General features: G+C 49.8%; 12 protein-coding genes across 12 annotated transcripts; 3 read left to right on the plus strand and 9 right to left on the minus strand.

The window, feature by feature from the left end:
* Nucleotides 1–482: 482 nt before the first annotated feature.
* HO173_009992 (uncharacterized protein) lies at nucleotides 483–815 on the minus strand (the record flags this gene model as incomplete). The annotated part of the gene is made up of 2 exons (XM_037311878.1): nucleotides 483–563; nucleotides 663–815. 2 exons carry the CDS (start codon nucleotides 813–815, stop codon nucleotides 483–485), a joined length of 234 nt encoding a protein of 77 aa, XP_037161122.1.
* Nucleotides 816–1,071: 256 nt separating this feature from the next.
* Nucleotides 1,072–2,696, minus strand: HO173_009993 (uncharacterized protein; the record flags this gene model as incomplete). The annotated part of the gene is made up of 2 exons (XM_037311879.1): nucleotides 1,072–2,119; nucleotides 2,170–2,696. The coding sequence occupies 2 exons, from the start codon at nucleotides 2,694–2,696 to the stop codon at nucleotides 1,072–1,074; spliced, it is 1,575 nt and encodes a 524-aa protein (XP_037161123.1).
* Nucleotides 2,697–2,905: 209 nt separating this feature from the next.
* HO173_009994 (uncharacterized protein) lies at nucleotides 2,906–3,523 on the minus strand (the record flags this gene model as incomplete). The annotated part of the gene is made up of 1 exon (XM_037311880.1): nucleotides 2,906–3,523. One exon carries the CDS (start codon nucleotides 3,521–3,523, stop codon nucleotides 2,906–2,908), a length of 618 nt encoding a protein of 205 aa, XP_037161124.1.
* Nucleotides 3,524–4,259: 736 nt separating this feature from the next.
* Nucleotides 4,260–6,282, minus strand: HO173_009995 (uncharacterized protein; the record flags this gene model as incomplete). Its single annotated transcript, XM_037311881.1, has 4 exons — nucleotides 4,260–5,046; nucleotides 5,103–5,883; nucleotides 6,063–6,167; nucleotides 6,231–6,282. 4 exons carry the CDS (start codon nucleotides 6,280–6,282, stop codon nucleotides 4,260–4,262), a joined length of 1,725 nt encoding a protein of 574 aa, XP_037161125.1.
* Nucleotides 6,283–7,032: 750 nt separating this feature from the next.
* Nucleotides 7,033–7,518, plus strand: HO173_009996 (uncharacterized protein; the record flags this gene model as incomplete). Its single annotated transcript, XM_037311882.1, has 2 exons — nucleotides 7,033–7,269; nucleotides 7,336–7,518. The coding sequence occupies 2 exons, from the start codon at nucleotides 7,033–7,035 to the stop codon at nucleotides 7,516–7,518; spliced, it is 420 nt and encodes a 139-aa protein (XP_037161126.1).
* Nucleotides 7,519–8,688: 1,170 nt separating this feature from the next.
* Nucleotides 8,689–9,830, plus strand: HO173_009997 (uncharacterized protein; the record flags this gene model as incomplete). The annotated part of the gene is made up of 5 exons (XM_037311883.1): nucleotides 8,689–9,013; nucleotides 9,095–9,244; nucleotides 9,305–9,499; nucleotides 9,579–9,716; nucleotides 9,778–9,830. The coding sequence occupies 5 exons, from the start codon at nucleotides 8,689–8,691 to the stop codon at nucleotides 9,828–9,830; spliced, it is 861 nt and encodes a 286-aa protein (XP_037161127.1).
* A 630-nt stretch (nucleotides 9,831–10,460) lies between these two features.
* On the minus strand, nucleotides 10,461–11,393 carry HO173_009998 (uncharacterized protein; the record flags this gene model as incomplete). The annotated part of the gene is made up of 1 exon (XM_037311884.1): nucleotides 10,461–11,393. One exon carries the CDS (start codon nucleotides 11,391–11,393, stop codon nucleotides 10,461–10,463), a length of 933 nt encoding a protein of 310 aa, XP_037161128.1.
* A 1,832-nt stretch (nucleotides 11,394–13,225) lies between these two features.
* HO173_009999 (uncharacterized protein) lies at nucleotides 13,226–14,570 on the minus strand (the record flags this gene model as incomplete). Its single annotated transcript, XM_037311885.1, has 3 exons — nucleotides 13,226–13,857; nucleotides 13,922–14,311; nucleotides 14,366–14,570. The coding sequence occupies 3 exons, from the start codon at nucleotides 14,568–14,570 to the stop codon at nucleotides 13,226–13,228; spliced, it is 1,227 nt and encodes a 408-aa protein (XP_037161129.1).
* A 1,714-nt stretch (nucleotides 14,571–16,284) lies between these two features.
* On the minus strand, nucleotides 16,285–17,708 carry HO173_010000 (uncharacterized protein; the record flags this gene model as incomplete). The annotated part of the gene is made up of 5 exons (XM_037311886.1): nucleotides 16,285–16,660; nucleotides 16,720–16,750; nucleotides 16,810–16,877; nucleotides 16,931–17,481; nucleotides 17,544–17,708. The coding sequence occupies 5 exons, from the start codon at nucleotides 17,706–17,708 to the stop codon at nucleotides 16,285–16,287; spliced, it is 1,191 nt and encodes a 396-aa protein (XP_037161130.1).
* Nucleotides 17,709–19,206: 1,498 nt separating this feature from the next.
* Nucleotides 19,207–21,064, plus strand: HO173_010001 (uncharacterized protein; the record flags this gene model as incomplete). The annotated part of the gene is made up of 4 exons (XM_037311887.1): nucleotides 19,207–19,336; nucleotides 19,398–19,798; nucleotides 20,388–20,687; nucleotides 20,762–21,064. 4 exons carry the CDS (start codon nucleotides 19,207–19,209, stop codon nucleotides 21,062–21,064), a joined length of 1,134 nt encoding a protein of 377 aa, XP_037161131.1.
* Nucleotides 21,065–22,181: 1,117 nt separating this feature from the next.
* HO173_010002 (uncharacterized protein) lies at nucleotides 22,182–22,412 on the minus strand (the record flags this gene model as incomplete). The annotated part of the gene is made up of 1 exon (XM_037311888.1): nucleotides 22,182–22,412. One exon carries the CDS (start codon nucleotides 22,410–22,412, stop codon nucleotides 22,182–22,184), a length of 231 nt encoding a protein of 76 aa, XP_037161132.1.
* Nucleotides 22,413–22,572: 160 nt separating this feature from the next.
* On the minus strand, nucleotides 22,573–23,688 carry HO173_010003 (uncharacterized protein; the record flags this gene model as incomplete). The annotated part of the gene is made up of 1 exon (XM_037311889.1): nucleotides 22,573–23,688. The coding sequence occupies one exon, from the start codon at nucleotides 23,686–23,688 to the stop codon at nucleotides 22,573–22,575; it is 1,116 nt and encodes a 371-aa protein (XP_037161133.1).
* Nucleotides 23,689–25,083: the final 1,395 nt, after the last annotated feature.

Consider the following 25,083-nt stretch of genomic DNA (forward strand, 5'->3'; position numbering starts at 1 on the left):
TCATCCCTCCTGAAAGCCGTCGATATCTCCGTATCCCCCATTGTCGCTCCGCACTTCTATATAAAATCCGTCTCTTCGCCGGCAAGCTCCCACACACGTTGCCACGAAGAGCCATCCTATCCATGCACCTCACCCGTCTCAAAACCCAATGGGTAGACACCAGGTTCAATGTGTCCTAGCTGATGTCTGAAAAGTAACGAATCTGACATGCTGCGTAGCAGCTCGACGAATGTCTTGCGATTCTCCCAGTCGAAGAGATGGAAGAGGGAGCCGGCGAAAACCCTCTCCAAAAATACCCTCCAACCTTGCCAGGGTATGCGAGTTTTGCAGGAGATCCGCCCTGACAAACGTGCTTTGCAACCTTCCTCTGTCCAGAGAAACATCGTGATCAGTATTTATCAATCCCTGGTTCAGATGTAGGCCACAGATGTTCTCGGATAACGCACCATCGTGGACTATCCGCCGGATATCTTGCCGAAGCATCAACCCAGATCCAAAAGCTTCTCGTCATCTTTGATGTGCGTTACGATTGATGGATAGAGGGGAGTGAGGTGGATACCCAACTGGAGGAACACGAAAGAGCCGATGCAGGGGCATGGAAACGGAAATTGTCAACCTCGATCGCGAAATCAATTGAAAGAAACGGTGCGATTTAAACCCACCTTTTCTCTGACATGATCTATTAGGCGATTCGGACGTATACCGCTGTACTTCTCTAGCAAATCTCGTGCTGGTTGCGGAGTTGTTCCTACATCGGCCCTGTTCCAAAGCAGGTCTTTGTTCGCAGCACTAGGCTTAGGTTGGGTTTCAGTCATACTCGGAATGAGGTGCGGTGAAATTGATGAGGGGTCGCAGGTCTCTATCGTACAATACGTGAGGGTAGGCAGACCTGCGATTCTCGTTAGGTCTGAGAAATTGCTCGCAAGCTGGTAGGCACTAGGTAGGTAAGATCTTACGAAAATGATTAGGCATCAAAGCTGAAATCTGTGAACAGCTGAGTGAGTAATAAATCTCACTCAGAATACTGTGGGGCGTCTATAGACGTCCTCTTTGAAAGATGGAAGACCTGACTTAATCCTTGTACACGATGCTGACTGTAAATAGCACGACCACCATAACGGCATTCACAGCCGCAAAGATACCAAAACCAATCTTCCTTTTTACATCGAGTCTCCCTACCACAAAATCACCGTCCAGATCTCTCCTCACTAACGGAATAGCCAACAAAAAGCCCACCCCAGCAAGCCAATAGCCTACCGGTATCATCACTGCCAGCGCGATCTTCGTGCCATCAAGATAGGCTTGGCTGCTCGGATCAACATTCCTCAGGGCAAGACCTATGATCTCCGGACCAGTTGAGTATATGATGACCTGTATAGCATCCCAGATGGAGAGTGCGAAGGTTTTATAGCGTGGCGGGAAGAGAAGAACAATGATACTGTTGATGGCCCCAAGCCAGAGTTCCGCTGTGATGTATGCTGCGCTCATGGTACCATAAAGGACCCTCACGCCGCTGTCTTGGTTGCCTCCCGAGGCTTCCAGCGAGAAGAGCATCAAGAGGACGAAGATCGAAGAGATCATGCCCCCAACACCTACGAGGTAGAGGGGCAGTATTTTCGTCTTGTGCCAGTACGCAGACGTGAGTAGACCTCCTAGCAACACTGCTACAGAGCCAACCACGCCGACTATAATGCCGTAGTCCGAGAGTAGGTTGGACTTCGAGGGATAGAGAGTTGAGAGATAAGTCGGCATATAGTAGCCGAAAACATTGCCTGCGAGCTGGCGAAAGGAAGCTGCGAGAACTAGAAGCCAAAAAGATCGCATATGGAGAATGTAGTCCAGGGTCGCTGTCAGGTCTTTGCTGGCCATAGAAAGCTTAGCGCTCCTCGTAGCGGTTTGGGAAATTGTATGATCGCCCGGTATATCGGGAAAGGAATCGTTAACTAATGAGGTTTGTCGAAGGGGTTCGCGAATTAATAGCCGAATGAAAACAGCGACCACGATACCGACAATGCCGATGGCGATGAGAGCGGTATTCCAAGGCGTGTTGGTCCTAGCAAACGCGACAGCGATTTGCCCGGATACCGCTTCCCCAATGTAGACGCCTACATATAGTATGCTGATTTGTATATTAGTGCAAGGGAAAAGGGAGGCACCATGAAGCCTTACCTTTCTCCAACGAACACATACTCTTTCCCCATCAGATCGCTGATCAGGCTCACACTCAAGCATTCCACGGGTGCTTGACCGATGCCCATACCAATCCTGGCAAGCAGTATCTGCCAGAAGTTGTGACTCAACCCTTGAAAGATTGCACACAGGCTCCACCAGATTGCAGACACTGTTAGAACCCAAACCCTGGCTGTCGTATAGTCAGCGATATACGCCGCTGGCAATGCGAGCAGTGCGTAGACGATGCCGGTCGCATAACCTGACAAGATACCATAGGAGGCTTCTGATAGTTTGAGGGAGGTGATGACCTCATCTTGAAAGTAGGAAAGGACAAATTTATCGTATTGGGCAAGGAAATAGTTGAGGAAGAGGAGGACCAAGGAGATGATTATGCGCCAAGCGGGCTCTGTTGGTTTGGTTGTAAGAGATTTAGAAGGCTGTAGTTGCTGTGAGGAGACCTCGATCGCGGGAGTCGGGTAATCTTCCCTAACATTGATGTCTTCCCTTTTTGTAGTCTTCTCCATGGTGTGTTCTCACTCACTCACCAACGAGCGATGGCGTCTCTGACGTTCTTTTTTTCGATGGTCTTCAAATGCGGGGTTCATGTAGTCCTGTCGTTAATTGTATCGTCGTGTCCGTACCCTTGTCGTCCTCACCACTCGTAGTTGAGAAACGCATTTGGCACGTAGATGGTGGGCATTGTGGCCGTCGTGTCTCGTTGTTCTCCCGAAAATCATCCCAACGCTGGAACAACCCAAGCCACCCTCTGAACGATTCCCACGCTTACCAGAACAGCCATCAACCAACAAAGCCCTTCAATATAGCCTGGAAACACAAGCATCCCAGTAAACAAGACACCACTCTCCAACCCCTCAACCAAAGCAGGCCGCATCATTAAACTTGTCAATTCTTTTCCCGATGCACTGTCTTTCGCTTGCCGCTTCTCTGAGATGGCGGCTATGTAGAACAAAATGAAATTGTTCACATGGAACGTGGCTTCGAGAATGGCAACGGCTTGCCAACATCTGATTGTCGACTCTTGTCCGGCTGAGATGGTAATTGGAATGATCGAGTAGACGATGAAGTCTCCCAAAAGATCGAGAAAGCCCCCTAAGTCTGACGCTGTATTACGATGACGAGCTAACGCGCCGTCTAGGCAATCAAGAAAGCGGTTAAGAGCCCAGAAGCCTGCGGACAATAGAGGCGAATTCAGATAGGCGCAGTAGCAGGAAAGAAGGCCAGCGAGGAATGCAGCAGCTGTGACGTGATAAGGGGTAATCTGACTGGGTATAAAGCGACAGCATGGATCGAAGAAGTTGTCTTTCAAAGAGCGGAGTCGAATGTCAAACATGTTCACAGTTTTGACCGGGTTGGGGAATGTTGAAGTCGAGGAGAAAGAAGGAAGACAGAAAGAATGCCAACACAAGCCACGTGACGTGTAATCGGGTCGTCCTTTCCCAAGTAATGTCCTTATCGAATCAAGACTATGACGCACTCCAGCTCCGGCGAGTATATGTTTTTGCTATTGTCTGCCAGAGAGCGGGAGTTGTATGTCACTGCGCCTGGAAGTCAAGATGCCATCCTCTATCTCATACCTGCGTGCCATCCTTGGCCTCGTCCTTACTAATGCCATCGCGTAACCCTTCCCCCTACCAACGCATCCTAATCAGGCTCTATAACCACCTATACCACACACCCGTCTACCGCGCACCCACCTTCAAAACATTCTGGACAGTGCTCTGCTACGCCATTATTGTCGTCTCCTACACCCACAGGTACATGCACAATCCGTGTCTTCAACGGAGGTCCAGAAAGAGGGCATTTACAGCAAGCCCATACCCAAGCTTCGGCGGCGAAAGCATCGCATTAGCGGTTGTTGGTGGATATAAATTCGGGAATGGATCTAGAATGGAACTAGAACAAGATCTTGCCCGCCGGTTGGACAGCTGGAAGCAAGAGGCACAATGCCCATCATAGAAATTGGACCAAATACTACCAGCCCCTAATTTCACTGCTGGAAATAAGCCCCGGATTTGGTGACGGAGACCAAGTCAGACGGGAAGTATGGTGGAACGGTATTGACAATCTCACCCAGAATACAATTCTTTATACTCAGCAATGAGGCCCTGCAAGTCAGCAGCCACGCATGGCGCCACTAAATCCTTTATCCAGTCTTTCCTCCGATGACTGCTCAACCGTAGCTGGTCTAGAAGCATGTCTGTGTAGGCCAAAGTATCCAGCGGGAACCAGCTTCCCAGCTGCCCCTTATTTAAATATCGCCTACGACACCAAGTCACCGTTTCTACGATCTCTTCCTCAATGCGCGACCTATCGAGCTTCAACTTGCCATCGAGGTAGGCCACAGCCCACAACGCTTGCACCTCTGCCACGCGAAAGTTATTACCCACGACCATCTTACCAAGAAAAGCGATAGAGTGACTGTCTATATCTGATGGAGGGGCAATGGCTTTGTAAAGACGAAAAGGCGTATGCGAGGGTTGTGCCGGGCGATAGGGTGGAGTCCGTGCAAGAAACGGAAAGCGGCGCAGTATATCTCGGTCTTTGGCCCCCTCCAGCGCCCGCCACTTTGCTTCCTCCTCTTGGTCCTGCTCTGACAAAGGCACCGCAAGGCCTAGCTTCACAGCATCACGAGGCGGGAATATTCGAGACACGGGGTCCCAGCCTGTACATAAGACAACAACATCGACCAGAATGTGACGAGCATTGTTTTCTGCTGCGACATTTGGCTCGAGAGTTATGGAACGGGGCGAAAGATGTTCAATGGATTGGCGGTGAACACTGACGTTCTGCGCAATGGTGGAGAAAAAGTCTGGACGTTGGTTGATTCCGGGGCTATCGTTCTGCCAGAACATGCTGTCTCACTCAATCAATATCTTTGTCGTTGAAAGAATGCCGGTCCACTAACGTACGCTGTATCAGGTTCGAGATTTTGAAACCCCATCGCTTGCCCTTCGTCTCTATGAAAGTCTGCTTTCGCCCTCTGGTCCTCATCTACAATATTCCACAGCTTTTCAAAGAACCATCTACCTACTTTGGTACAGTGTAAGAAGTTTGAAAAGTAAGAACTCTTGGAGAACGGGTTCGGCAAAAGGGGAACAACGAGTCGAGTATAAAAGCCGTCAATTGAGCTAGCATACCCTCCTTTTCCCTCCGCAGACAGCAATGCTCCTGGACCTCCACCATCTTCCCGAATAATCCAATGAACATCCTTGCCGGCTTTCGCGCAGGCATATGCGACGTCCGAGGCGGATTTTGCGCCGCCCAGGACCGCGATGTGATGTCTTGAAGGATCGGAGAGGAAGCTGGATTGGCCAAAGTCTTTGTGGTGAATCATCAGGCCTTCGAATCGGTCTTTACCTGGGATATCAGGGACGTGCGGTTCGGATGTCATGCCTGTACAGTCGATTACTTTATCTGCATGGAGAATCCTTCCCCTATGACAAGTGATTGTCCAGGAGCCTTCAGTATATCTCTCAAGGCGTTCGACTTGGGTACCGAAGCTGATCCTGGAGCCCAAAGTTTGGGCGTTGTATGCATGGTCGTCGACGTAGGATTCTAGATACTCGGTCACGTATTTGGCAGGAAAGAAACCGTAGTATTGGTCTTCTAATGGAGGGGGTGTCATGGGGCGGTCTGAGAACTCGGCCATGCCGATGGGAGTCTGGGTCCAGAAGGATTGGTAGATACGCTCTGTGGAACGTCATTACGAGTAGTTGTAGGATTGAGAACACTGGATGAAGCATGAAGTAGCCATAAACCTTGAATACAAGGTCCAAAAACAAACATTGCACCTCTCTTTTACACAAAATTACACGAAACACACAACGTCTACGCCAGTCAAGAATCGTAAAGAGATCAGAATGACATACTCGAGCTCCACGTTCCGCCCACCACGTCGTCACCTTCCAAAATCACCAGTTTCGCCGTAGGGTGTATATCCAGATAGCATCGAGCTGCCTGGATGCCATAGAGGCCTAGAGGAATTCTCATATTAGCACCTTCACCTGACCCTATTGGAATTATCAGGCGGGAGTCACCGGCTCCAAGAACGACGACGTCGTAGATGTCCGGCTTGTCTTTGTCGCTCATTGTCTTTGTTACCCACTGGTTGAATTGGCTTGTGAATCGGGTGTTCTGTAGACGTGGATGATGGATGCCATTAGGGTCGTCGCTGGGTTTGGTGTGAGCTAGATTCGAGAGAGCTCTGGTTGGCGTGTGGAACTTGAATTGTTCTGAGGGAGATGTCTTTGAAGGTAAGGTAAGCAAGACGACGATTTCAGGCCATCTGAAAGCATTAACGTAGACGTAAGAGTCCTTGTTTCGGCGCTTCGGCTGGCGTTTATTAGCGTGTGCAGAAAGCTTTGGATTCTTGGCATTGAGAAAATCGCGCCGCCCGTTTGTTACCTGTTGCACCCTGTCTATATCTTTACATAGAATAGGTCGATACGAACATTAACGAGATAATCAATGTCCTTTCTGTCCTAATTTTCAATGGGATTTTCGTTATTCGCGATTGGCTCTGTCGAGTTTTAACAATCAACATATGTCAACCTTCGCTATTCATAATCGAATCTAAGTGTTTCAATGCGATCCAGGCGTCTGATTATGGTTAGAGCTATCATGCAGCTTTTGAATCATCTTGCCTTTGATTGAGATTGTGTACAGTATTTAGGTATCAAATAGAGGTCGCCTTCTCATTGTGCCAAGACTTCTTAAGCTTTCTGCATACGCTAACGGCGGAGCTCCATAGTCCACTGAGACATTCACAGGCATCAACAGCCTTCACCAAGCATACTCCCAGCATCATTCAATTGAGTAAACCTATAGCCCATTTCAGTCATGACTACGATCTTCTACATCCTCTACAATGCCGACGCCTCCGTGATGGGAAAGCTAAATTACGGCTACCGGAAACTCACATCGCCAAAGGACAAGCCAGCGTGTTCGGCATGCGATATCACGCACGGTGGGCTGCATTTTGAGGAGACGGCGGCGTGGAAGGAGGCGAAAGTGACGTTGGTGAAAGAGGGTCACGTGGAGATTAGACAGATGCATAGGGATGAGTTGACGTCAGAGGTGAGCAGATTGACATTCCTATCTTGTAAGAGATGAAGCTGTCTGGGGCTTATATGAAGCGCGTAGATCAAGTCATTCGTACAGGAAAAGAAGCTGTCGTACCCCATGATACTGGCCGGTGAAGGGGAGGGCAATTTACGAGTCGTCATGGATAGACAGGAGTTGGGGGAGTGTGGAGGTAACGCTCAGCAGCTGGCTGCGAAACTACGGGAGAAGGGAGTGGTTTCTTCAAGCCATAGTTCCTTATAGTCATGGCGCGTTGCTCTTACGCTTTTTCGTCGAGATCACGCACAACGTTGACGGAGACCGACTTATCGGCATCTGCGCAGGGAGGTGCTTCATACCTTTCGCCTGCAGCTCGGGCTTCACGTCTTTCTGCCACCCAAGCCAGCCATATACGCTCATCGGAATGTTGTCTATTTTCTCTTGCAGCTCAATCTTCGTCTGTCATCCTTCGTTCGACTTTCCCGGGCCTAGTCAGTCCTTTGAACTGCTGTAATATTTTAACCTACGTGTGCAGGCTTCTTCCTCGAGACTGAATCAGGCTTCGAAGAGGCGAAGTAAGCTCATGGATGGCTGTGAACACCGGCGACATGATTGGCGACCAAGCTACTGGTGCTTCCTGGCTAATCTCATCCACTCATCGACAGTGGAGGACAAGGAAACAAATGACATATTGGTTGTATCAAATCCAGAAATTGGCGAAGTTGAAATTACGTGTCCAGGCTCGTTGGGGTCTGATTGACACCGAACGTTCGTTGATTTATTAAAGGCTTTATCGTGCGTAATCCAGGCTCTTTCATATCCATGTATTCAAAGATTATATATTCCGCCTTTAGTGGTGGCTTTTCTGGTGTAGTGGGTCTGTCACAGGTCCCCATCTCGCTTCGTCGAACGCTAACAAGGCCATCGATACTTTTCGATGGGGGTCTCTCGAGGGAATCCGCGGCAATAATGGACCTACTCGGCGCAGACACCGCTTTTAAAGCCCTCGGCGGATTGGACGGGGCACCTTGGCGAGGGACGAGCAAGGTCAAGAAGTGACATACTACATACTCTAACTCATGCGGCCTCATATCCCATAGATGTTTAATTGGCAGGCACGTGATGTTTTCCCACCGGCGCGATATCTTATATTTTTACTGGGCGTCGATAATATCCGAGGAGTCAATTTTGTTGGTCGCTTAGATATGGCGCGGATAGCTGCAAATGGTGTGCTTGGAACGCAGGAAGCACCCTGACTATATTTTGAGTGGGGTATGGTTGTAGGCTTATCGCTAGTAAAGCGTTCTGCCGCAACGCTTGACGTTCTTGAGGGGAGATATCTACATCCTCTTAATTTCTCTTCTTTTTCTTTGGACTCGATGCTCCGGCCATTGGTCTTGTAGGCTCGAGATCGCGTCGAATTCCATGCACAGAATGGTCTTCATATCGTTCTTCCACGTTTCACTGTTCTTTATCAGTCTCAAAGACTCGTTTGCGATGAATCGCATACACAACCCAAACACTACTTTTTTGACCTCCAACCTGACCCTGTCTTCTCTGCCGATCAACCCTTCCGGTGCCAACACGTCTTTGACCCTCCCAACGGTCCATTGCGATGGAGTTACCTACAGAAGCAATCTCCTGAGTGCTAGTTGCGCCGATGCCTACCGTACAATCCCCAGGACAACCAAACTACTCACATTCGGCGATAGGGAAGATGGAGACTTCGAGGTCCCTCTGCCTTACAGATGGGTAAGCTGTAAGAAAATTTTCCTCACTCTACCATTTGCTGCCTCCAGACCACTCGCTAGGTGGCTGACATCGCTACCCCGACTGGCAGCGGATGGACTGTGCATCTTCGAGATCGCAAAGATCGCCGATACTCCGGTGGCGTATGCGACCTTGCGGGATTTTGAGCGAGCGGCATTTATGCTCCTGACTACATGTTTCGCAGATGGTAGAACGGAAGGAGGGATCGCTGGTAACCTAGGTGTGTTTCCATGTTTTTAATGTAAGTAGAGATCACTTAATTGATGATCAAGGGAATAAGGACCTGGAGTACTGAGTCTCGGCCTAATCATGACCTCTAACCGCCAAAACGTACAATGTACCGGGCCCACCGGCCCTCCACGGGATTCCTGTTACTCGATCATAGCCACAATGCCCGCGTTGAAGGAACAACAGTTGTTCAGTCGTAGCCCGGGAGGCCATGTGAATGTGAGGATACCAGACAGCTTCGAATCACGTAAGCACCCGATTGTATGACATTCGTCTGAGAAACCGTGCCTATTGGCTCATACTGATGGACTCTGATGTATGTACAGAAGACGGAAGGTGTATAGTCACTCTTGATACTATCGGGCGGGAAGATATCGCCACCTGGTATGAGGTCTGGGCGGCCGTGATGGCGGTTGATGATATGTGCATGAGGTTTGGAAGGGTTGGGAAGGCGATGGAGATCGGTAAGTGTTCACGTCGTTGGGAACTTATCTTGTGACCTTCGGCGCTTACGAAATAACTCAGGAGCCTTCAGGAGGCTCTTTCTTGAGATCAACTTTCATGTAGGGCTTTTTTGAGCTCTTGTGCCGCAGTCAATATGAGACGGTCGAATGAGTGGTCGAGGTTATCGAGCGTTTGCAGTATTTACTCGGCTATCAACTGCGAAATAATGGAGTTACGCATCCCTCGATGTTTGGCAACTTCCCGTAAGGGAATTCAGCAAAAAATATGCGTAGAGACAACCCTAGTTTCTAGGTGTTAAGGTGCGCTGCCAGAAAAAGGCGACAACAGTAACGGAACGAAGTTCGAATGAGTACCAATATGAGAAAGGGATACAGCGTTTCTTACGTTGAGTACACTTGATTTTGAGATTTTCTAAGATAAATAGCCAACCCATTCCGGTTGGTATCCACAAAATTGTGCAAAAATGGAAAGATTGGAGCTCCTATGACTGTGAATTATGTTTGGACAACTTGTCCCATTGGAAAGCTATGAAGTCTTGGTGGGACTTGTAACACTCCGAATCCGGTCATCTTGTGCGAACATCCCAGCACATGTGACTATTCTTGGCAATGACTGAGCCCGAGAAACAAAGCATCGCCGCCACCTTGAGGTTAGATCGTCTCAACGCTTCTGCAGCTGCCCTGAGCGAACCGAAGGCGCCTCCTACCCCACCGAATCAAACCATGCTGACCATCTAAACATACTCAACTGTCCCCATCTCCACCCACTCCATCACCCGCCGTTGCCGTTTCCTCCGCATCTTCTTGACTGTCCCCATCTCCACCCACTCCATCACCCGCCGTTGCCGTTTCCTCCGCATCTTCTTGACGCTCCGCCAACATCCGCTCCGCCACGGCATGAAGTTCTTGTGAAATCTCATGCAAATGCGGTAAACGTCTCTGAAGTGAATCAACTTCGGCCCTGTCGGACGGTCTCAAGGGTTCGCCACCGTCCTGCGCGAGTCGCTCTCGGTTGCGATGCCCAGCCAACCTGCCCTCGAGTCGTCGCATCACCTCGTCATGTTGGTTCAAGGCACTCCGCATAACCTCGGCGGTTGACGATGTTGGCTCTCTATCAAGCACGCTGCCGACGCGTTGTAACTCTTGCACGAGGAGCTCCATTCGCTCCTCTGCATTCGGGTCTCCTTCGTAAGAAAGCGTTGTCTCTCTCACCCAATCCGCGACGTCTCCTTCGTCGGGCGGAGAAAAGAGTGTAGGTTTGAACCTTTCGTCGCTGAACAGCTCGCTTCTGCACACGGGACAGGTGGTATTCGGCCGCGTGTCTCGAGGTAAGATCCACTTGCCGATACATTTCCTCCCGAGTACGTGTTGGCACGGAAGTCTGGTGGGCTTTTCGGGGTCCTCGCCTGACATGTATGGCTCGAAGCAAATATCACAAGCCGGCGTGTCTTCTGGGAGGGTAGATACGGAGATTAGAGGGAGGTGGCGTAAGAATTCAAAGGCAGCAGTCGTTGAGAACTGCCAGGGGTGTCTGGAGGAGAAGTCTGGTACAGTGGTGAAAGGAATCTCGACTTCGGTCGACGAGTCCGTCGATTCCCCAGTTAGATCGGGGATGCGTATTCTTTGGAATTCCACCCGCCGTAAATGGCCCCAGGTATTGAGGTCGTCTTCTTCCATTTTCAGCAGAGCACTGGGTACGACTTAGTCGGTATGACCTCTGGCTTAAGGAAAAGCACCGAATACGTCGAAGGGTTGGACGGGGAAGAATATCGATACTAAACGAAATGTGGTATTTCCAGAATGTAAAGAACCTATGAGATAATGTTATAGGGTAGGTGTTCTAAGGTTTCTGATATTCGTTCCATGGTGGGTAATCTTAATAGCCCAATGTTTTAAATATGATGAAGTCGCTTTGTGTGACCGAAGTATCGCCGCTGTCGTTAGTGTGTGTAGCCTTTGTTTATTGGTCACCGATAGGAGCGTTTCAGGTGCTCTTTGACGAAGTTCATGTTTCGGCCGTGCATTCGGGAGAGATACTGCTGTCGCGGATGGATGAAACCGATGCTGTCATATGAAATCTAAGCCACCTTTCCGGTCACTCTGTTCAGCTCAACAGACGAACGTCTTATCTGTGTTGTCGTCTAAAGCTGCCTAGACATGGTTGACCACCTTGGAAGGTGGATTTACGACGATTGAGCTAGAGTAGAAACGCAGGGAATCGGAGAAGAGCTTGAGCAGGCCTATGAACCATTTCTTGCCAGCTTGATAATTCAACAGGAAAGGAAATGGACCTTGACGGCACTCTTCTTACTTCTCATTGCTGAGCAAATACAAAAAGCCTTTAAAATTTATTTGTTTCTCTTTTGTGCTCACAGTGTATCTGATTGTTCAAGTTCACCACATGACCTATTAACGTTGGATGAGTGCGCGTTTTCGAAAGAAGTTGATTGCTTTTAGATCTCTCACGAGGGAGGGCTAACATGTGAATAGACCCTTTACCTCTCCAGCAAACAGCCCACGGTCGAAGTTAACGGATCACAGCATTCAAGAGAAAGGCCTTACTCTCGGGCCTTCTAAGCTCGGCATCAAGCGCCCCAGCCTCTCCTCACCAGTACCTCGCCTCCAGTGATCATCTGCCCAGCTTCGGTCACACTGAAAACTCCAGGCGCCAACACATCTTCAACGAGCTGGAAGATGAGACCGTCCCAACCTTTGGCAGCTAGAGAACATGGAGTCAGCCTGATAATCGAACTCCGAGTGCTAACGTGCAGAGCACGCAATCGAGTCAAAGGTCCGGAAAAATTACAGACTTTCTTACCAAGTATATCCACCGAGACGGGTAAGAAGTCGGTGTGGTTCGTGATTGTGGAGTTGTATACCACAAAGCTTTAGCAAATCGAGTTGAACATCAGGCGTGACACGCATAGAAGTTGGATTCATAAGGCTGAACGCTGCATACACAGAGGATCGGCGTATGCAGAAGGGCGGTCTGCATTGCCGGGGGACTGCGGTCTGGCCTCGTCGGAGACCCCTCGAGATATGCTGAGGCCAGTGCAGCTTAACCGGAACCTGTTTGGTGATGAGGAAGCAAACCTGTTTGAATATGAGACGTAGGCCCTCCAAGAGTCTAATAACCGTCCGGCTACTTGTTAGGATGTGTGATATCTCCTGCGTCGCGGACGTGGTCGGATGGCACGCGGCAAGCTCCTGTCAGGACAAATGGGCCGAGCCGAGAAAGGCAATTGCGAGGTTTTGGAGATTGCCAAGGCGCCTGGTGAGTTCTAGATTTCGGTGATGAGGCTCATAGGACACTGGAGTGATTGGAAGCGAGAATAATTAATGGACACGGGTAAAGCAGCCAAAGGCTTGATTCTAAGATGGGGAATCCCTAGAGCCTATGCATGAAAGCATGACTCTACCCAACGCGCCAAGAACCCCGAAGAGATAAGACTCCGTACTACCAATCCTGTCCAGATGTCCAAAATCTTTCATACAGACTGAACGAGATCTCAATAAAAATCAACAGCCAAACACTGGTTCGTGCTCGCCACATCCGGCACCCCAGTACCTCCTTGGATATAAGCCTTCGACTGCCCCACGGCCTGGTTTTCCCAACCAATCGCAGCCTGATTAGGCCCACTCATCCAATTACCCACGGTCGTCGCCAACGCGGGCGTTCCATCGGGCTTATCCTGTATAGCGGCCGCAGGCGCCCCGGACAAGACATCATTCGTGAACCCGTTCGACCGCCCACTTCCGTCCGTCGCGCTGATGGTAGCGGCCCCGTCGCACCCTTGCTCGAGGCTGATGTCCCCGTGAGCGGCATTGTCGTTGGATGCGGCGATCTGAAACTCGACCCACGTGGCCGGCAGCTGCGTTCCGCGCTGGACGCGCCCTTTGAAGGATGTGGGTAGGCTTACGAAGAGTGAGCCGTTGGCGTCGACTTGGACGGTGGGATCCGGATGGTCGAAGTTCGCGCCTGCGGTATCGTTGCCGTTCCAGTAGTTGTTGTAGAAGGCGTAGGTTTGTTGGCTGCTGGTGTGGTTGTTCAGGATAATGCCTGGGCCGGAGGGGGAGGCATCGCGTTGATGGGTTTGCACGAGCTTGGACTCGGGCTTTTTGAATTGAGAGACAGCGGTAGCTACATGATCATTGTCAGAATCAGGAAGAATGATATTGATACTAGTGTGGAGAGTGTATCTAACTTGGTGGTGTTGCATCGCCATCATTGTAGGTTACCTGGATATCCGTATCCCCCTGCGCAGCTGATGACTGGTTATTGTCATTAGGATTTCCTGAGATTCCACCCCATGCGCCATTGCCAATATAGGTTTGTCCATCGGCGAAAGATCGGACGAACGTCTCCAGCTGGGGGTAATCCTTGAGAGCGGCGATTCTGACTACGTTGCCATTGCCATCAAGTTGCACGCATGGCTGCAAGGATTGCTTGGTGGGACCGTCCGCTGCTTGCCACGCAGCGTTGAGGTTTTGCATGAAGATTGGGTCACCTTTGCGGGTGGATGGGTTATTGACTTGTTGGACTGTCATGTTGCCGCCGGCTCCCATGATGTTGCTCATATCGATGAAGTCGTTCCCTATTCGAGGATTTAGCAAGATAAACAGCCAGTATTCATCTCATCTCGTCTTACCGCCAAATCCATCTTTGGTGATCTCGGCCTGCTCGCCTTCGAAACCATAATGCAGCGCGATTATTGCGCCCGATGACCCATCCGCTGCGCTGATAACAGATGTCTGACCCGCAGGGACCGTCATATTCTGATTACTATTCCAGCCGTGGAATTCGAAGTCCTGATCATGGCCGGAGAGGTTGGTGATGTTGATGTTGTGCGACATGGTGCCTTTCTAAGAGCTTTGCAAAAGTAGTATGAGATACGACAAAAACCGGAGTCAAAAACTGTTCTGGGTCCTAGAGGAAATAATAATTGTATAATGTACAGCGGGCCAAGAAGTATATACTAAAGGAGCTCTTAACTATGGGAGGAAAATAAATAGGCAGCATGGCGGAAGTCTTTATAGAGTGAAGCAAGCAACAAGAAGGCATAAGCAGGCGAGCAGACTCTACCTGTTCACAATATCGACCTCGATGAGACGTTGTCCACCAGCGGTCTGATAGAGTCAAGGGATGCCCAAGCCGCCAATGAGAGCCTGAAACGACTGGGCTGAGGGTTTGCGCCGCAGGATCTGCTGCGGTTAGAGGAACACAAGTTCCCAGCAGGGCGCCATGGGACGCCTGTCATACGATTGGTGCAATGTCCAAAATAGCTTTTGGCAACCGACCCATTATGGCGCGCGCCAAATACATGGACCCCCGATCGTTGCTAACAATGATTAGGACTCCGAGCATTGCCTGGCTCAATCGCGTATTGACCTTGCGATGATGAATACGATGGGTGCGACAACCGAGTTATGGTTGTTCAGTTGGGACAAAGAGAACATTGACGCCCTTCCATCTGTGTCACAGAGTTCAAGATGTTCAAGGTGTCAGAAAAGGATCGATGCTGAAAATTTCCCGTCGTTAAATTCTCCGATCACGTGGTTCATGGCTTACGTCAGCTTATCGCAAGACTCCTCCACTCCTTTTCAGCTCTTCTCTCGCGATGCATCCCAGGCACTTCGCCAAAAATTTTGATCCGAGGGACGGGTAAGAATGAAACACTATCTTACAAGTATCTCTCGCTCTGAATCATCTCGGTCGGTGGATGACTCTTTTGGGCCTGCAAGACCGTGAAGAGCTCTTGGAAAGTTGAGAAATCTTGCATTCGGTACCTGAAGACCTTCTGATTAACGCCAGTGAAGAAGATCGGCAATTCTGACCATTGAATACAACGTGGCATACCCTTTGGTGTTCTCTCTGGTCCGACAGATACTGTGCTCTAGGCTGTGCTTCCCATAGGAGCGATTTCATGCACAGCCCCCAGCTGAATTTCCAATCTTCATCCTGACCTGAGGAACCTTGGTCTCCCATTGGGCGAAGGGGATTTTGTCTCTCACGGTTTGGAAGCATTTATGTTGTCAGATTGAGACTTTTCACGTGTCCTCTAATCCGGCAGGCAATCACAACTGCCTGGCGTGGGAATCTCAAGCCCCTCTTACATGATCAACATCTGCTTGTTCGATCGAAAGACCACGTCCAGAGTGATCCTATCAGTAAGATAATTCATCATCACTATCAGCTGCTCGGCCGACAGTCTAGTTAACGCATTCTGTCAGAGCTATGGAAGAGTCTTTGGATCACAGATAGCCTTTGTGGCCACGAAGCGAGAGGTTGACACCTGCGAGAAGCCACACAGTGCACTAACGCATCCATAATGGGGGAAACAGTAGCCACACAGTGCAGGTTAGTCAAAGCGGCTTCGACATGCTGCAACGAGCCTGGAGAGCCCTTTGGAAAGGGGTCGACGATAGCGTTGTGCTGCATCTTGCACAAGCCTCGCAGTCATAGTGATTGCCCACCAAGGGATTCCTGTACAGCCTCTCATTTGCGATGCAAGAGTGTCATCAGTGGAGACGTGTATGGATCTAAAACAAGCCGCGAGAACAAGCTCACTCAAACCCCTTCCCTCCCGTTCCTCGCAACCATCTGATCCCTACTCGCATTCATCCTCTGTGCATAAATCCTGTTCTCTACTTCAATTCTCGTCGTCATCATGATTCCGCCCTCGCCCATCTCGCTGAGTATTTTCTCCGTACTATCTCTCTTTCCATTAAAAGCCTCAGACCGTCCCTTGGTGCCTACTGTGTATGCTGAGGTTTTGCCTGGTGATACTGTGGATGAGGTGAGTGTGGCTTCATCGTCCAGGCGGAGCGTGTTGGTGTTGCGGCTGCGGTAGTAGGTCGTGCTTGAGGCTTTGTTGAAGAGTTCTTTGATGGCCGGGCGGAGGGGTGGGATAGAGCCGGCTAGGAGGACGGTGTATTGTTCCACACTTTAGACTGTCAGGCGAGTGCTCCCCATTGAAAGCGTACGAAGGATGGCGAGACTTACGCGGTCCAGGTCATCAGACCCGTCATATCATCTATGCGAACTCAGTCTACTTCTCGTGCCTAGTCTTGGCATGACTTTTCGATAACTTACATGTAATATCGGTCGTTTTCCCCAGCGTGCTAACCTTAGTCGTCTTGAACACAGCACAAACAGCGGCTCTGCATGGTGTCAGTGTTACAGTCCGACGTTCCAATTCATATTGCAAACGAACATCACCCCCGTTCCAAACAAAAGGCAAAGAACGACCTTTTTCGTTGTCTTCATCTGCAGGTTCCAGAATATCAAAGTTGGATACAGGGAGATACACAGATTAGAGAACGCAGAGAGGCCTAGATATTCAGCATCATTCCTTGGACCATGTGCCAGAGCGATAGTCGACTCACTTCCATCCAGATACGCCATATATACATTCCTTGCCCGACCATTGCATGTACCAGGAATTTCTACGTTCCAGAGCTTTGTCATGGGCGAGCACTGCGAGTAGATGAACCCGAGTATCACAATGCCGCTCAATAGCTGGACCAGGCCAACTATCCACAGGAATGCTAGCTTGATATTTGCGTTGCGCGGTCCGTGGATCGTTGCTAGGTATGTCACTGCTGCGATCTTCCCGAATGCCAGCGCGAGCAGTTGGAAGGGCTGCGCGACCCAGCAATATTTGAGGGCCAATACTACGGCATTGGGGGTCAAGGCATCGATGTGCGTCCCCATTCCATAGTGAACGCTAATTTGCGTAAAAACTTGCGACACAATGACCAACAGCTGGGCGTGGGTATCAGTATGGAGCCAATTTGTGTATGGAATTGAGGGGAAGCGTGGCTTACGAAGGTCAGAAAGGTAAGGTAGGAGTCTATCCTCACGAGATGTATGATGAAGATATCGGCGTAGAAGCGTAGCGCAACGACAACCAGGGAGACGACGAAGAACGTCCAACTGACCGCAACTAAGACAATGCCGGCGCTTGCGTTGGATCCTGTTGGCGACGACATGGTTCCAGAAAGCCTTTAGAGGTGCGAACAGTAATGAAGGTGGGAGGAAAGTTCCCCTAACAAGTACCTCGCTGTCAATTGCTCTCTGTTCCGTGCTTCATCTGGTGGTTGCGGCCAAATGAAGCGGGGCCACCAAAATTGCACTTGTGATGACACCAGGGGCACGGTAAAAGATAACGTATATATTAGTCAAGGCACCCATGCGAATAGGACCTTACATATTTAGGACTGAAGTCCTAAAGTTGGATACACTTCTATCAGGACTATAGTCCTAAAGTAAGATGCACATTTAGGACCTAAGACCTAAAGTTGGATGCTTGACACCAGTTGAATCATCGTGTCGGAGACGCAAATCGGGGTGCCATCATCTTCTGGACACCGGCTCATGACCTTGCATATTCGTACCTACCTAGTCTCGGTCGCGCGCAATAGGTAACCTGGTAAGCTCACTACATCCCCTCCGTTTCTCGGTAACACGAGCTGGGTTTCCTTGGATGAGAGGAAAGGCCATGCAGGCGTGAGGCGTACCTGCAGCAGACGTGGTCATTGCGCCGGCACTACTCGTACTCGGTTGCCTCCGGAACCTTCATAGCTGATACGGTGGGGGGAAGATAAGGCCCGCCGATAGTTCGGCCTATCTAATGTAAGTAGATACTCCTACAAGGGAAAAGGAGGGGTACTCCGTAATTCGAGGTTTCCCGCATGTGGCACAGCAGACTGCCCGGAGCCAAACCCTACTGGAGACGTGGCTGGTGTGGCCGATGATTGCGCATACTAATCAATCCAGTACCGTCACTAATATTAGGGAGTTTCAGACCACTTTTTTTTTTGCTGTGGAATCGTGGAATATTCAGACTTTCAGCTAGGACAAAATAGATTAATCTAAACACCCTCACTATCAAATAAGCTTCTTTGGTAAATTTGTGATAAATCCGCTTAGTTATTACCCGAGAAAATCGTACTTTATAATTTTCCCCATATCTAATTCTTAGAGATTAACTCTAACTCTAATTTATTCGTAGAGACTTTCTTTCGCGCTATTAAGAGGAGAGAGATTCGCGACGACGTAATAGAAAGAACGATAGAAAGAACGATAGAAAAGACGTAGACGTATAAGAGATAATAGCAATAAGAGATAATAGTAGTAGTAATAAGAAGAAAGACCTTCTAATTAAATAGATTTGCTAAGAGATATAGAATATCGACACGAGAAATCCACCAAATAGGTCGATTTTCTTCACCAAAGGTACCCCAGGGTACCTTTAATGGATGGCGTAAGTTGTGGGAATTTCAGCGATTTGCCACCAACAGTTGGTGGTAAATTGCTTATTTTCCCACGATCTGAAAATTCCACGCTTAAAAAAAGTGGTCTGAAACTCCCTAATATTGATTGAATCAGATCCGGCGTGATGGATGGTCGACTTTGGTTGCGCAATAGGACATTGAATGCGCCACATCTTTGACGACCGTGGGGGCGAGATGGCGAGATGGCGAAAGTATGAAACATTTACCCCTGATTACCGCCGAGCCTGGGTGGTTCGACCTGGAAGCATCAGTCCAGAAAACCATCCACTGGATTAATGAAGCTGGCAAGGCAGGATGCAAGCTTGTTGCCTTCCGCGAAGTTTGTATTGCTCCCAGAAACTCGCAACCTGTGATCGGTTCATCACCACTCACAGAATGGGGTAGGGATTCCGGGTTATCCCTACTGGATGTGGAAGATCAATTACCAACAGTCTCTTCCCTTCCTGAAAGCCTACCGTGAGAACAGTCTGCCATCTGATTCCGATGAAATGCGTCGGATTCGTGCCGCAGCGCGTGAGAACGGCATTTACGTCTCCATGGGTTACAGCGAGATCGACATGGCAACTCTGCATCTTGCTCAGGTACTCATCGGACCAACGGGAGATATCCTCAACCATCGACGAAAGATCAAGCCAACGCATGTTGAGAAGCTCATTTTCGGCGATGGGGCTGGAGACACCTTTGAGCCCGTCGTTGACACTGATATTGGACGGGTTGGACAGCTGAACTGCTGGGAGAACATGAACCCCTTTTTGAAGGCCTATGCGGCCAGTCTTGGGGAGCAGGTAAATCTCGAATCTGGCAAGCGAGTGCATTGGCTGCTTTGTCTAATACGATAATCTCGGGCGAATTACATTTTCATACCCCAAACTATGGGATTCTTACAAATTCATACCCCATCTTACATTTTCATACCCCAATGGGATATGAATTTGTAAGATACCATTAACAGGGGTATGATTTTGTAAGATACCATTAATAGGGGTATGATTTTGTAAGTTGCCATCTATAGGGCGGGTTGGTGTTAGGAATTATTCCTCGGGCCCTGCGGGGTTCTTAGGGGTGTCTGCAGCGTAAAGTGCAAACACCCCTATTTTATCCTTTAGCGGTAACTCGGGTTACTAACAATTGAGGTAGGTAGCCTAGAACACCCTAAATACCCTTCTAATGATTTACAGGTATAGGGATAACTACATCTACAAGTTGGTGGTATCTTACATTTTCATACCCCAAGAAATGGTAACTTACAAATTCATACCCCAAAGACTGGCAACTTACAAATTCATACCCCATTTTTTTGGTGAGGGGTATGAAAATGTAAGATGGGTTTTAAGTATTGGGGTTGAATTTGTAATTTGCCCGATAATCTCCCAGGTCCACATCGCAGCATGGCCCATCTACCCAGACAAAACCACTCTCAACTATCCGGACCCGTACACTAACGTCAGCGACCCCAATTCCGACATCGTCAGCCCAGCCTATGCCATCGAAACTTGCACCTACGTGCTCGCGCCCTTCCAGCGCCTGTCGCAAGACGGCGTTGCCAAGAACACACCTCCGGGCGTCGAAGTCGAGACACCGGAGCGCTACAACGGGCACACCAGGATCTACGGTCCCGACGGTAGCCTACTGGCCCGACCGCCCAAGGATTTCGAGGGATTGGTATACGTGAACGTAAGCACGATGAACCATTCCCCCCCGGCGCACGCAATCGTCGAGATTCAAGACCCAACCGCTAATGTAAACAGATCGACCTCGACGAGGCCCACCTGCCCAAATCCCTCGCCGACTTCGGCGGCCACTACATGCGTCCGGATCTGATACGCCTCCTTGTCGATACACGGCGAAAAGAACTCATCACCCACGCCGATACCAACGGCGATGTGGGGAGCTATAGCACTCTCGACCGTGTTGGTTTGTCGGCGCCGCTTACGGAGCCCAAGCCGGATATACGTCCGATGAAGAAGATGGTGCCCCATTCCGTGCCCGTGGAAGCGGGGTATTCCCATGGAGTTGCGGTCGGTGTGAATGGTGCGCCGAATGGCAAGTGAATGGTATCGTCGAATTTAAGATTTCTTCTATTCCCCCAGTTCCAGTTACGGTCACCGGCCTGAACTGCTGCTGCTGCTTTGAACTGAGTCAAACGGTGAAGAGCTACCTACTTCGTCGAATCCCTTAAGGAACTGGTAGTGTACTTAGTCCGAAAGCATACAACCACGAAAGAAAACAATTTCACACTCTTCATCATCACATCATAATAAGACACACACAGTAGCGCAATACAATTTGTCCTCAATCGAGGATGTACGTCTTCAGCCTCTAGTCCTATATTCCTGTATTCCACGTACCTTCACCCAACGAATCCTACCATGATTCCGTCACCTTCCCGCTTCCGCCTTTATAATCGCGCATGGTAATCAACTACTACTTCCAAGCGCACGCATACAAAGTGTATCCCAAAACACGAATGCCACGCCAACACCCTCATCAGCGTCTCAATCTTTTTTATTCTCCCCCAGCGTGCGTTGTCAATGAGAAGCTGTGCCGGACGCTCTTGAGATCTAAGTATCTCAGTATGCTACCAAGTGGATTTCGGCTCCTCAGACCCTCTTCGCCAAGAGCGCCCCGTAAAAGAAGAAATGATCACGTAGATCGGACGCGATTTGCACATGTGCAAAAACTCTCACCAGGAAGTCAAGGTGTTGATGGGGGTCTTTGTTACTCTGCAGAGATACAGCCCTCACGAGTTTGACGCATGTTCATGCCAGGTGCCCGCCCTTTGTGACGAGGAATTCGACAGACGACAGACAACGCACGTCTGATCGAACCACCTTGATTAAGCGGGCGTCTGGTCTCGGTGCTCGAAGCTTGCCAATTCTGTATCTGGCGAGTACGAGGGTTGCTCTGCGACATCTTATCCAAGCGGGACAGCGGAGAGAGGAATCATAGGCCTCCAGCAAATCTTGCTTGGACAGCTGCAGACTGCAAAAGCAAGCAAGTGGCATGTGGGATGATACGGTATGGCCATGTAAGCTGAGGACACCTTGCTTGTGTTTATGGCTGAACGTTTTAATGCGTTCTCACATGTGGTCAAGATCCTCGTCGTTACGGTCACAAGTACGCGTTGCCACTGCTCTTCTTACCACTCAATATTTGATGAGCTATCCGTCACCCGATATACCTGCCATACTTCGCAAACTCCTCATCCGCCTTCAACCTCTCCATATCCTCATCCCTTAAACAAATCCCAACCGCGATCTCGCCATCCAGCGCCCTGGGCATTAGATATATCAAACTCTCGACCGGCTCATATTGCGGTCTCCGCACAGACTCAGGTTTGCCCAATCCAAGGTTGAAATCAAGTTCATAACAGTCTAATTTCGCCCACGAACTCAACATGATGTCCGCTGATAGGTCAAGCGTTGCTGTGACGGATAGGAGGTTTTTGTCTGGTGAGCGGTTGAGTGAGGTCGCAAGGGCACGGGTGTTGTACCCCAGATTAGATGTTTTGGGTTCTAAAGCCGAGCGAAGCTGTGATGCGACACAGCCCAACGGCTCCTCAACCAACTTCCTGAACAGTGTACGTATGGTACGTCATATTCTGCATATGTCCTGGGTACGTCTCTGGAATATCCAGATAACGCCGTACATCGACGGCGCGGGCAATAGTTGATTTAGCTGTGGGGTTTAAGCGGGGGAGGCGGGCGCGGATGACGGATTGCCAGATAAAGGCGCTGAGGGCGTCGTCGGTGGAGATGTAGCCTGAAGGGAGGGTGATGGTTTTTGTGGCGAGTGATTTCAAAGCGGTGAGTGAGGTGGGGTTGAAGGTGAAGTAGGTCCAGGTGCATTTTGGAGGAGAAGGTGGTGCTGAGTGGTCATTGGTGTCGTTGGAGATGGAATGAGATGGAGTGGGTTTCACAATCTGGGAAGCGAGCTCGGAGCCTTCTTTATAGGAGTCGTCGAGTAAGGGGATGAGGTTGCGGCGGGCAAGGTTGCCGGATGACAGTTCTTCGCTTGTGAATTGTTCATTGCGGCAAGCTTTGGAGAAGAGATGCATGATTTGACCTTGGCCAGTCATGTCCATTGTGATGTGCTGGCCAACGAAGGTGAGCAGGAGACCGCCGGTGATGAAATTGGCTTGGAGGACGAAGACTGGTGCCGAGTCCGATGCGGATTCGTCGGAGCTTCCTGGAAGGGTTTTGAGAGGCGCAATGATGGTTTCGTCTAGCATGCTGAAGGGGAAATTAGCTCGTCTGAGGGCGTCTATCGTTGGTACTGAGGGGTCATGTCTGAGATCTTTCACGACCAGACGAGCAATTTCCTCCAATGGTTTGATCTTGAAGATGCCGGAGTTGCCTTCACCTGAACCTTCGTTGACGACCTTGCCTGCTAGCCATGGAAAGCTCGCGGACAGTCGTTCGAGACCACTCGTCAACATGTTGATGATTGCTAAATGTGAGGAAGCATCGGCCACCGAAAAGCAAAAGCATATTTGAGTATATAGCTTGAATAATGACGGTTGTCCAAGAATATCGAGATACTCGTTCAGGTCCTTTACTATGGCCGCTCCATGCATGTTGGGCAGTTGAAAGTGCCCAAAGACCATATTTACGGCAGTTGGCGCTCTTTCCAAGATGGGACTTAACCACTTAACTCTGCCTCTGCTACGTCCCATTATGAGTCAAGTCCAAGCAAGGTAAGTTACGGTCACACTTACTCTAGCGTAAAACTAGCGAGAAGCTAAGGTAAGGTAATGTAAGCCAGTCTAACTTGTTTTGGGCAACAGGGTCTAGACTAAGATCTGGAGGTCTTACTCTGCCATCCCTTGCCATCGCCCTTGGGCGTGCTGTAAACATCACCTAGTGTCAAAAGTCTCCAAGCGCCACCAGCGCTGCTGCGTTTCCGATGTGACGGCAGACTCGAGGACGGTGAACCGCAGCGGACCTGTCAGAGAAGAGCTGGGGAAAGGTAGAACCTGGCTCATCGATCTGTTGCCATCTGCTTGCGCACCGATCGAATCATCTTGGGATTACAATATTCTACCATCGCTAGGCAGACGAATCTTTCCAACCCCTGCATGTTCTCTATGCGCTTCTTCTTTGAGAATGACCTTGATGGGGAAAGTCGTCCTGTCGAATAAGAACTGCAGACAATCATGGGATAGGCGTTTAAAAGGCGGAGTATTCTGAAACGAAGACTGCGAAGAGATCAACAATCATGATTCCCAAAGTTCGATTCGTAACACCAGAATGCATCACCAAGAAACGCAGCACGAGTTCAAACACGTTGCCGTTGCCAATCACGGATTTCTTGCAGCAACGGAGCGTCCCCGTCGACATGAGGGAAACAAGGTCCCTATGCTCAGAAATCTTATACTAACATCATCGCCAGAGGGACGAGAAGAAAAAATGAAGCACGCATGGCCCGTGCAGCTTATCCAAGGCTTCGCATCCTCTCCGACTGAAACCGGGCGTCGCGAACGCGAGATTTGCCCCAACGAAGCCCAGCAGGGCCAGCATTGCCGGTCTCGCTGCACGAGCTGTCGGGCCGGGCGGATCTGCGGCAAGTCTTGGCACGGGAGACGCGAGTTGCGAAGGCGCTGCAGACGGATCGCGGTAAGTTGGGCAGTTGCATTCATATGGTATTGGTTCGTTGGTCAGTGTTTAGATTTCGCGAGGCTGAGCTTAGAGACGAGGATGAAGAGAGTGTTCATCTCCTAATTCTTTGAGTGGAAGTGGAACTTGCGTCTGATTATCCATAGAGAGTGACGTGCAAGATGACGGTTGCTGGTAGCTTTTCCCCACATATACAGCGTATCGTATTGTGTCACCTCGCGTCGCGTCAAACTCGCATCGCGTCGCATCGCACTGCATTGCGTCGATTTCTATTTGCTGTTTTGAGGCGCTGGCCAGGAGTATTTGCGACAACGGACGCTCGGCTTCTACTTACCAAAATACATCGCGAATACGGAGGTTGCCACCGAAAGTCCTGAACATGCGCTAAAACCCTTGGCATTCTTGGCATTTCTAGCATTTTGGCAAATTTCTTGAATAGCTTCATAATCTACATA

Source organism: Letharia columbiana, assembly GCF_014066305.1.
Source record: "Letharia columbiana isolate WasteWater2 chromosome Unknown Sc0000045_s0, whole genome shotgun sequence".
Lineage (NCBI taxonomy): Eukaryota > Fungi > Ascomycota > Lecanoromycetes > Lecanorales > Parmeliaceae > Letharia > Letharia columbiana.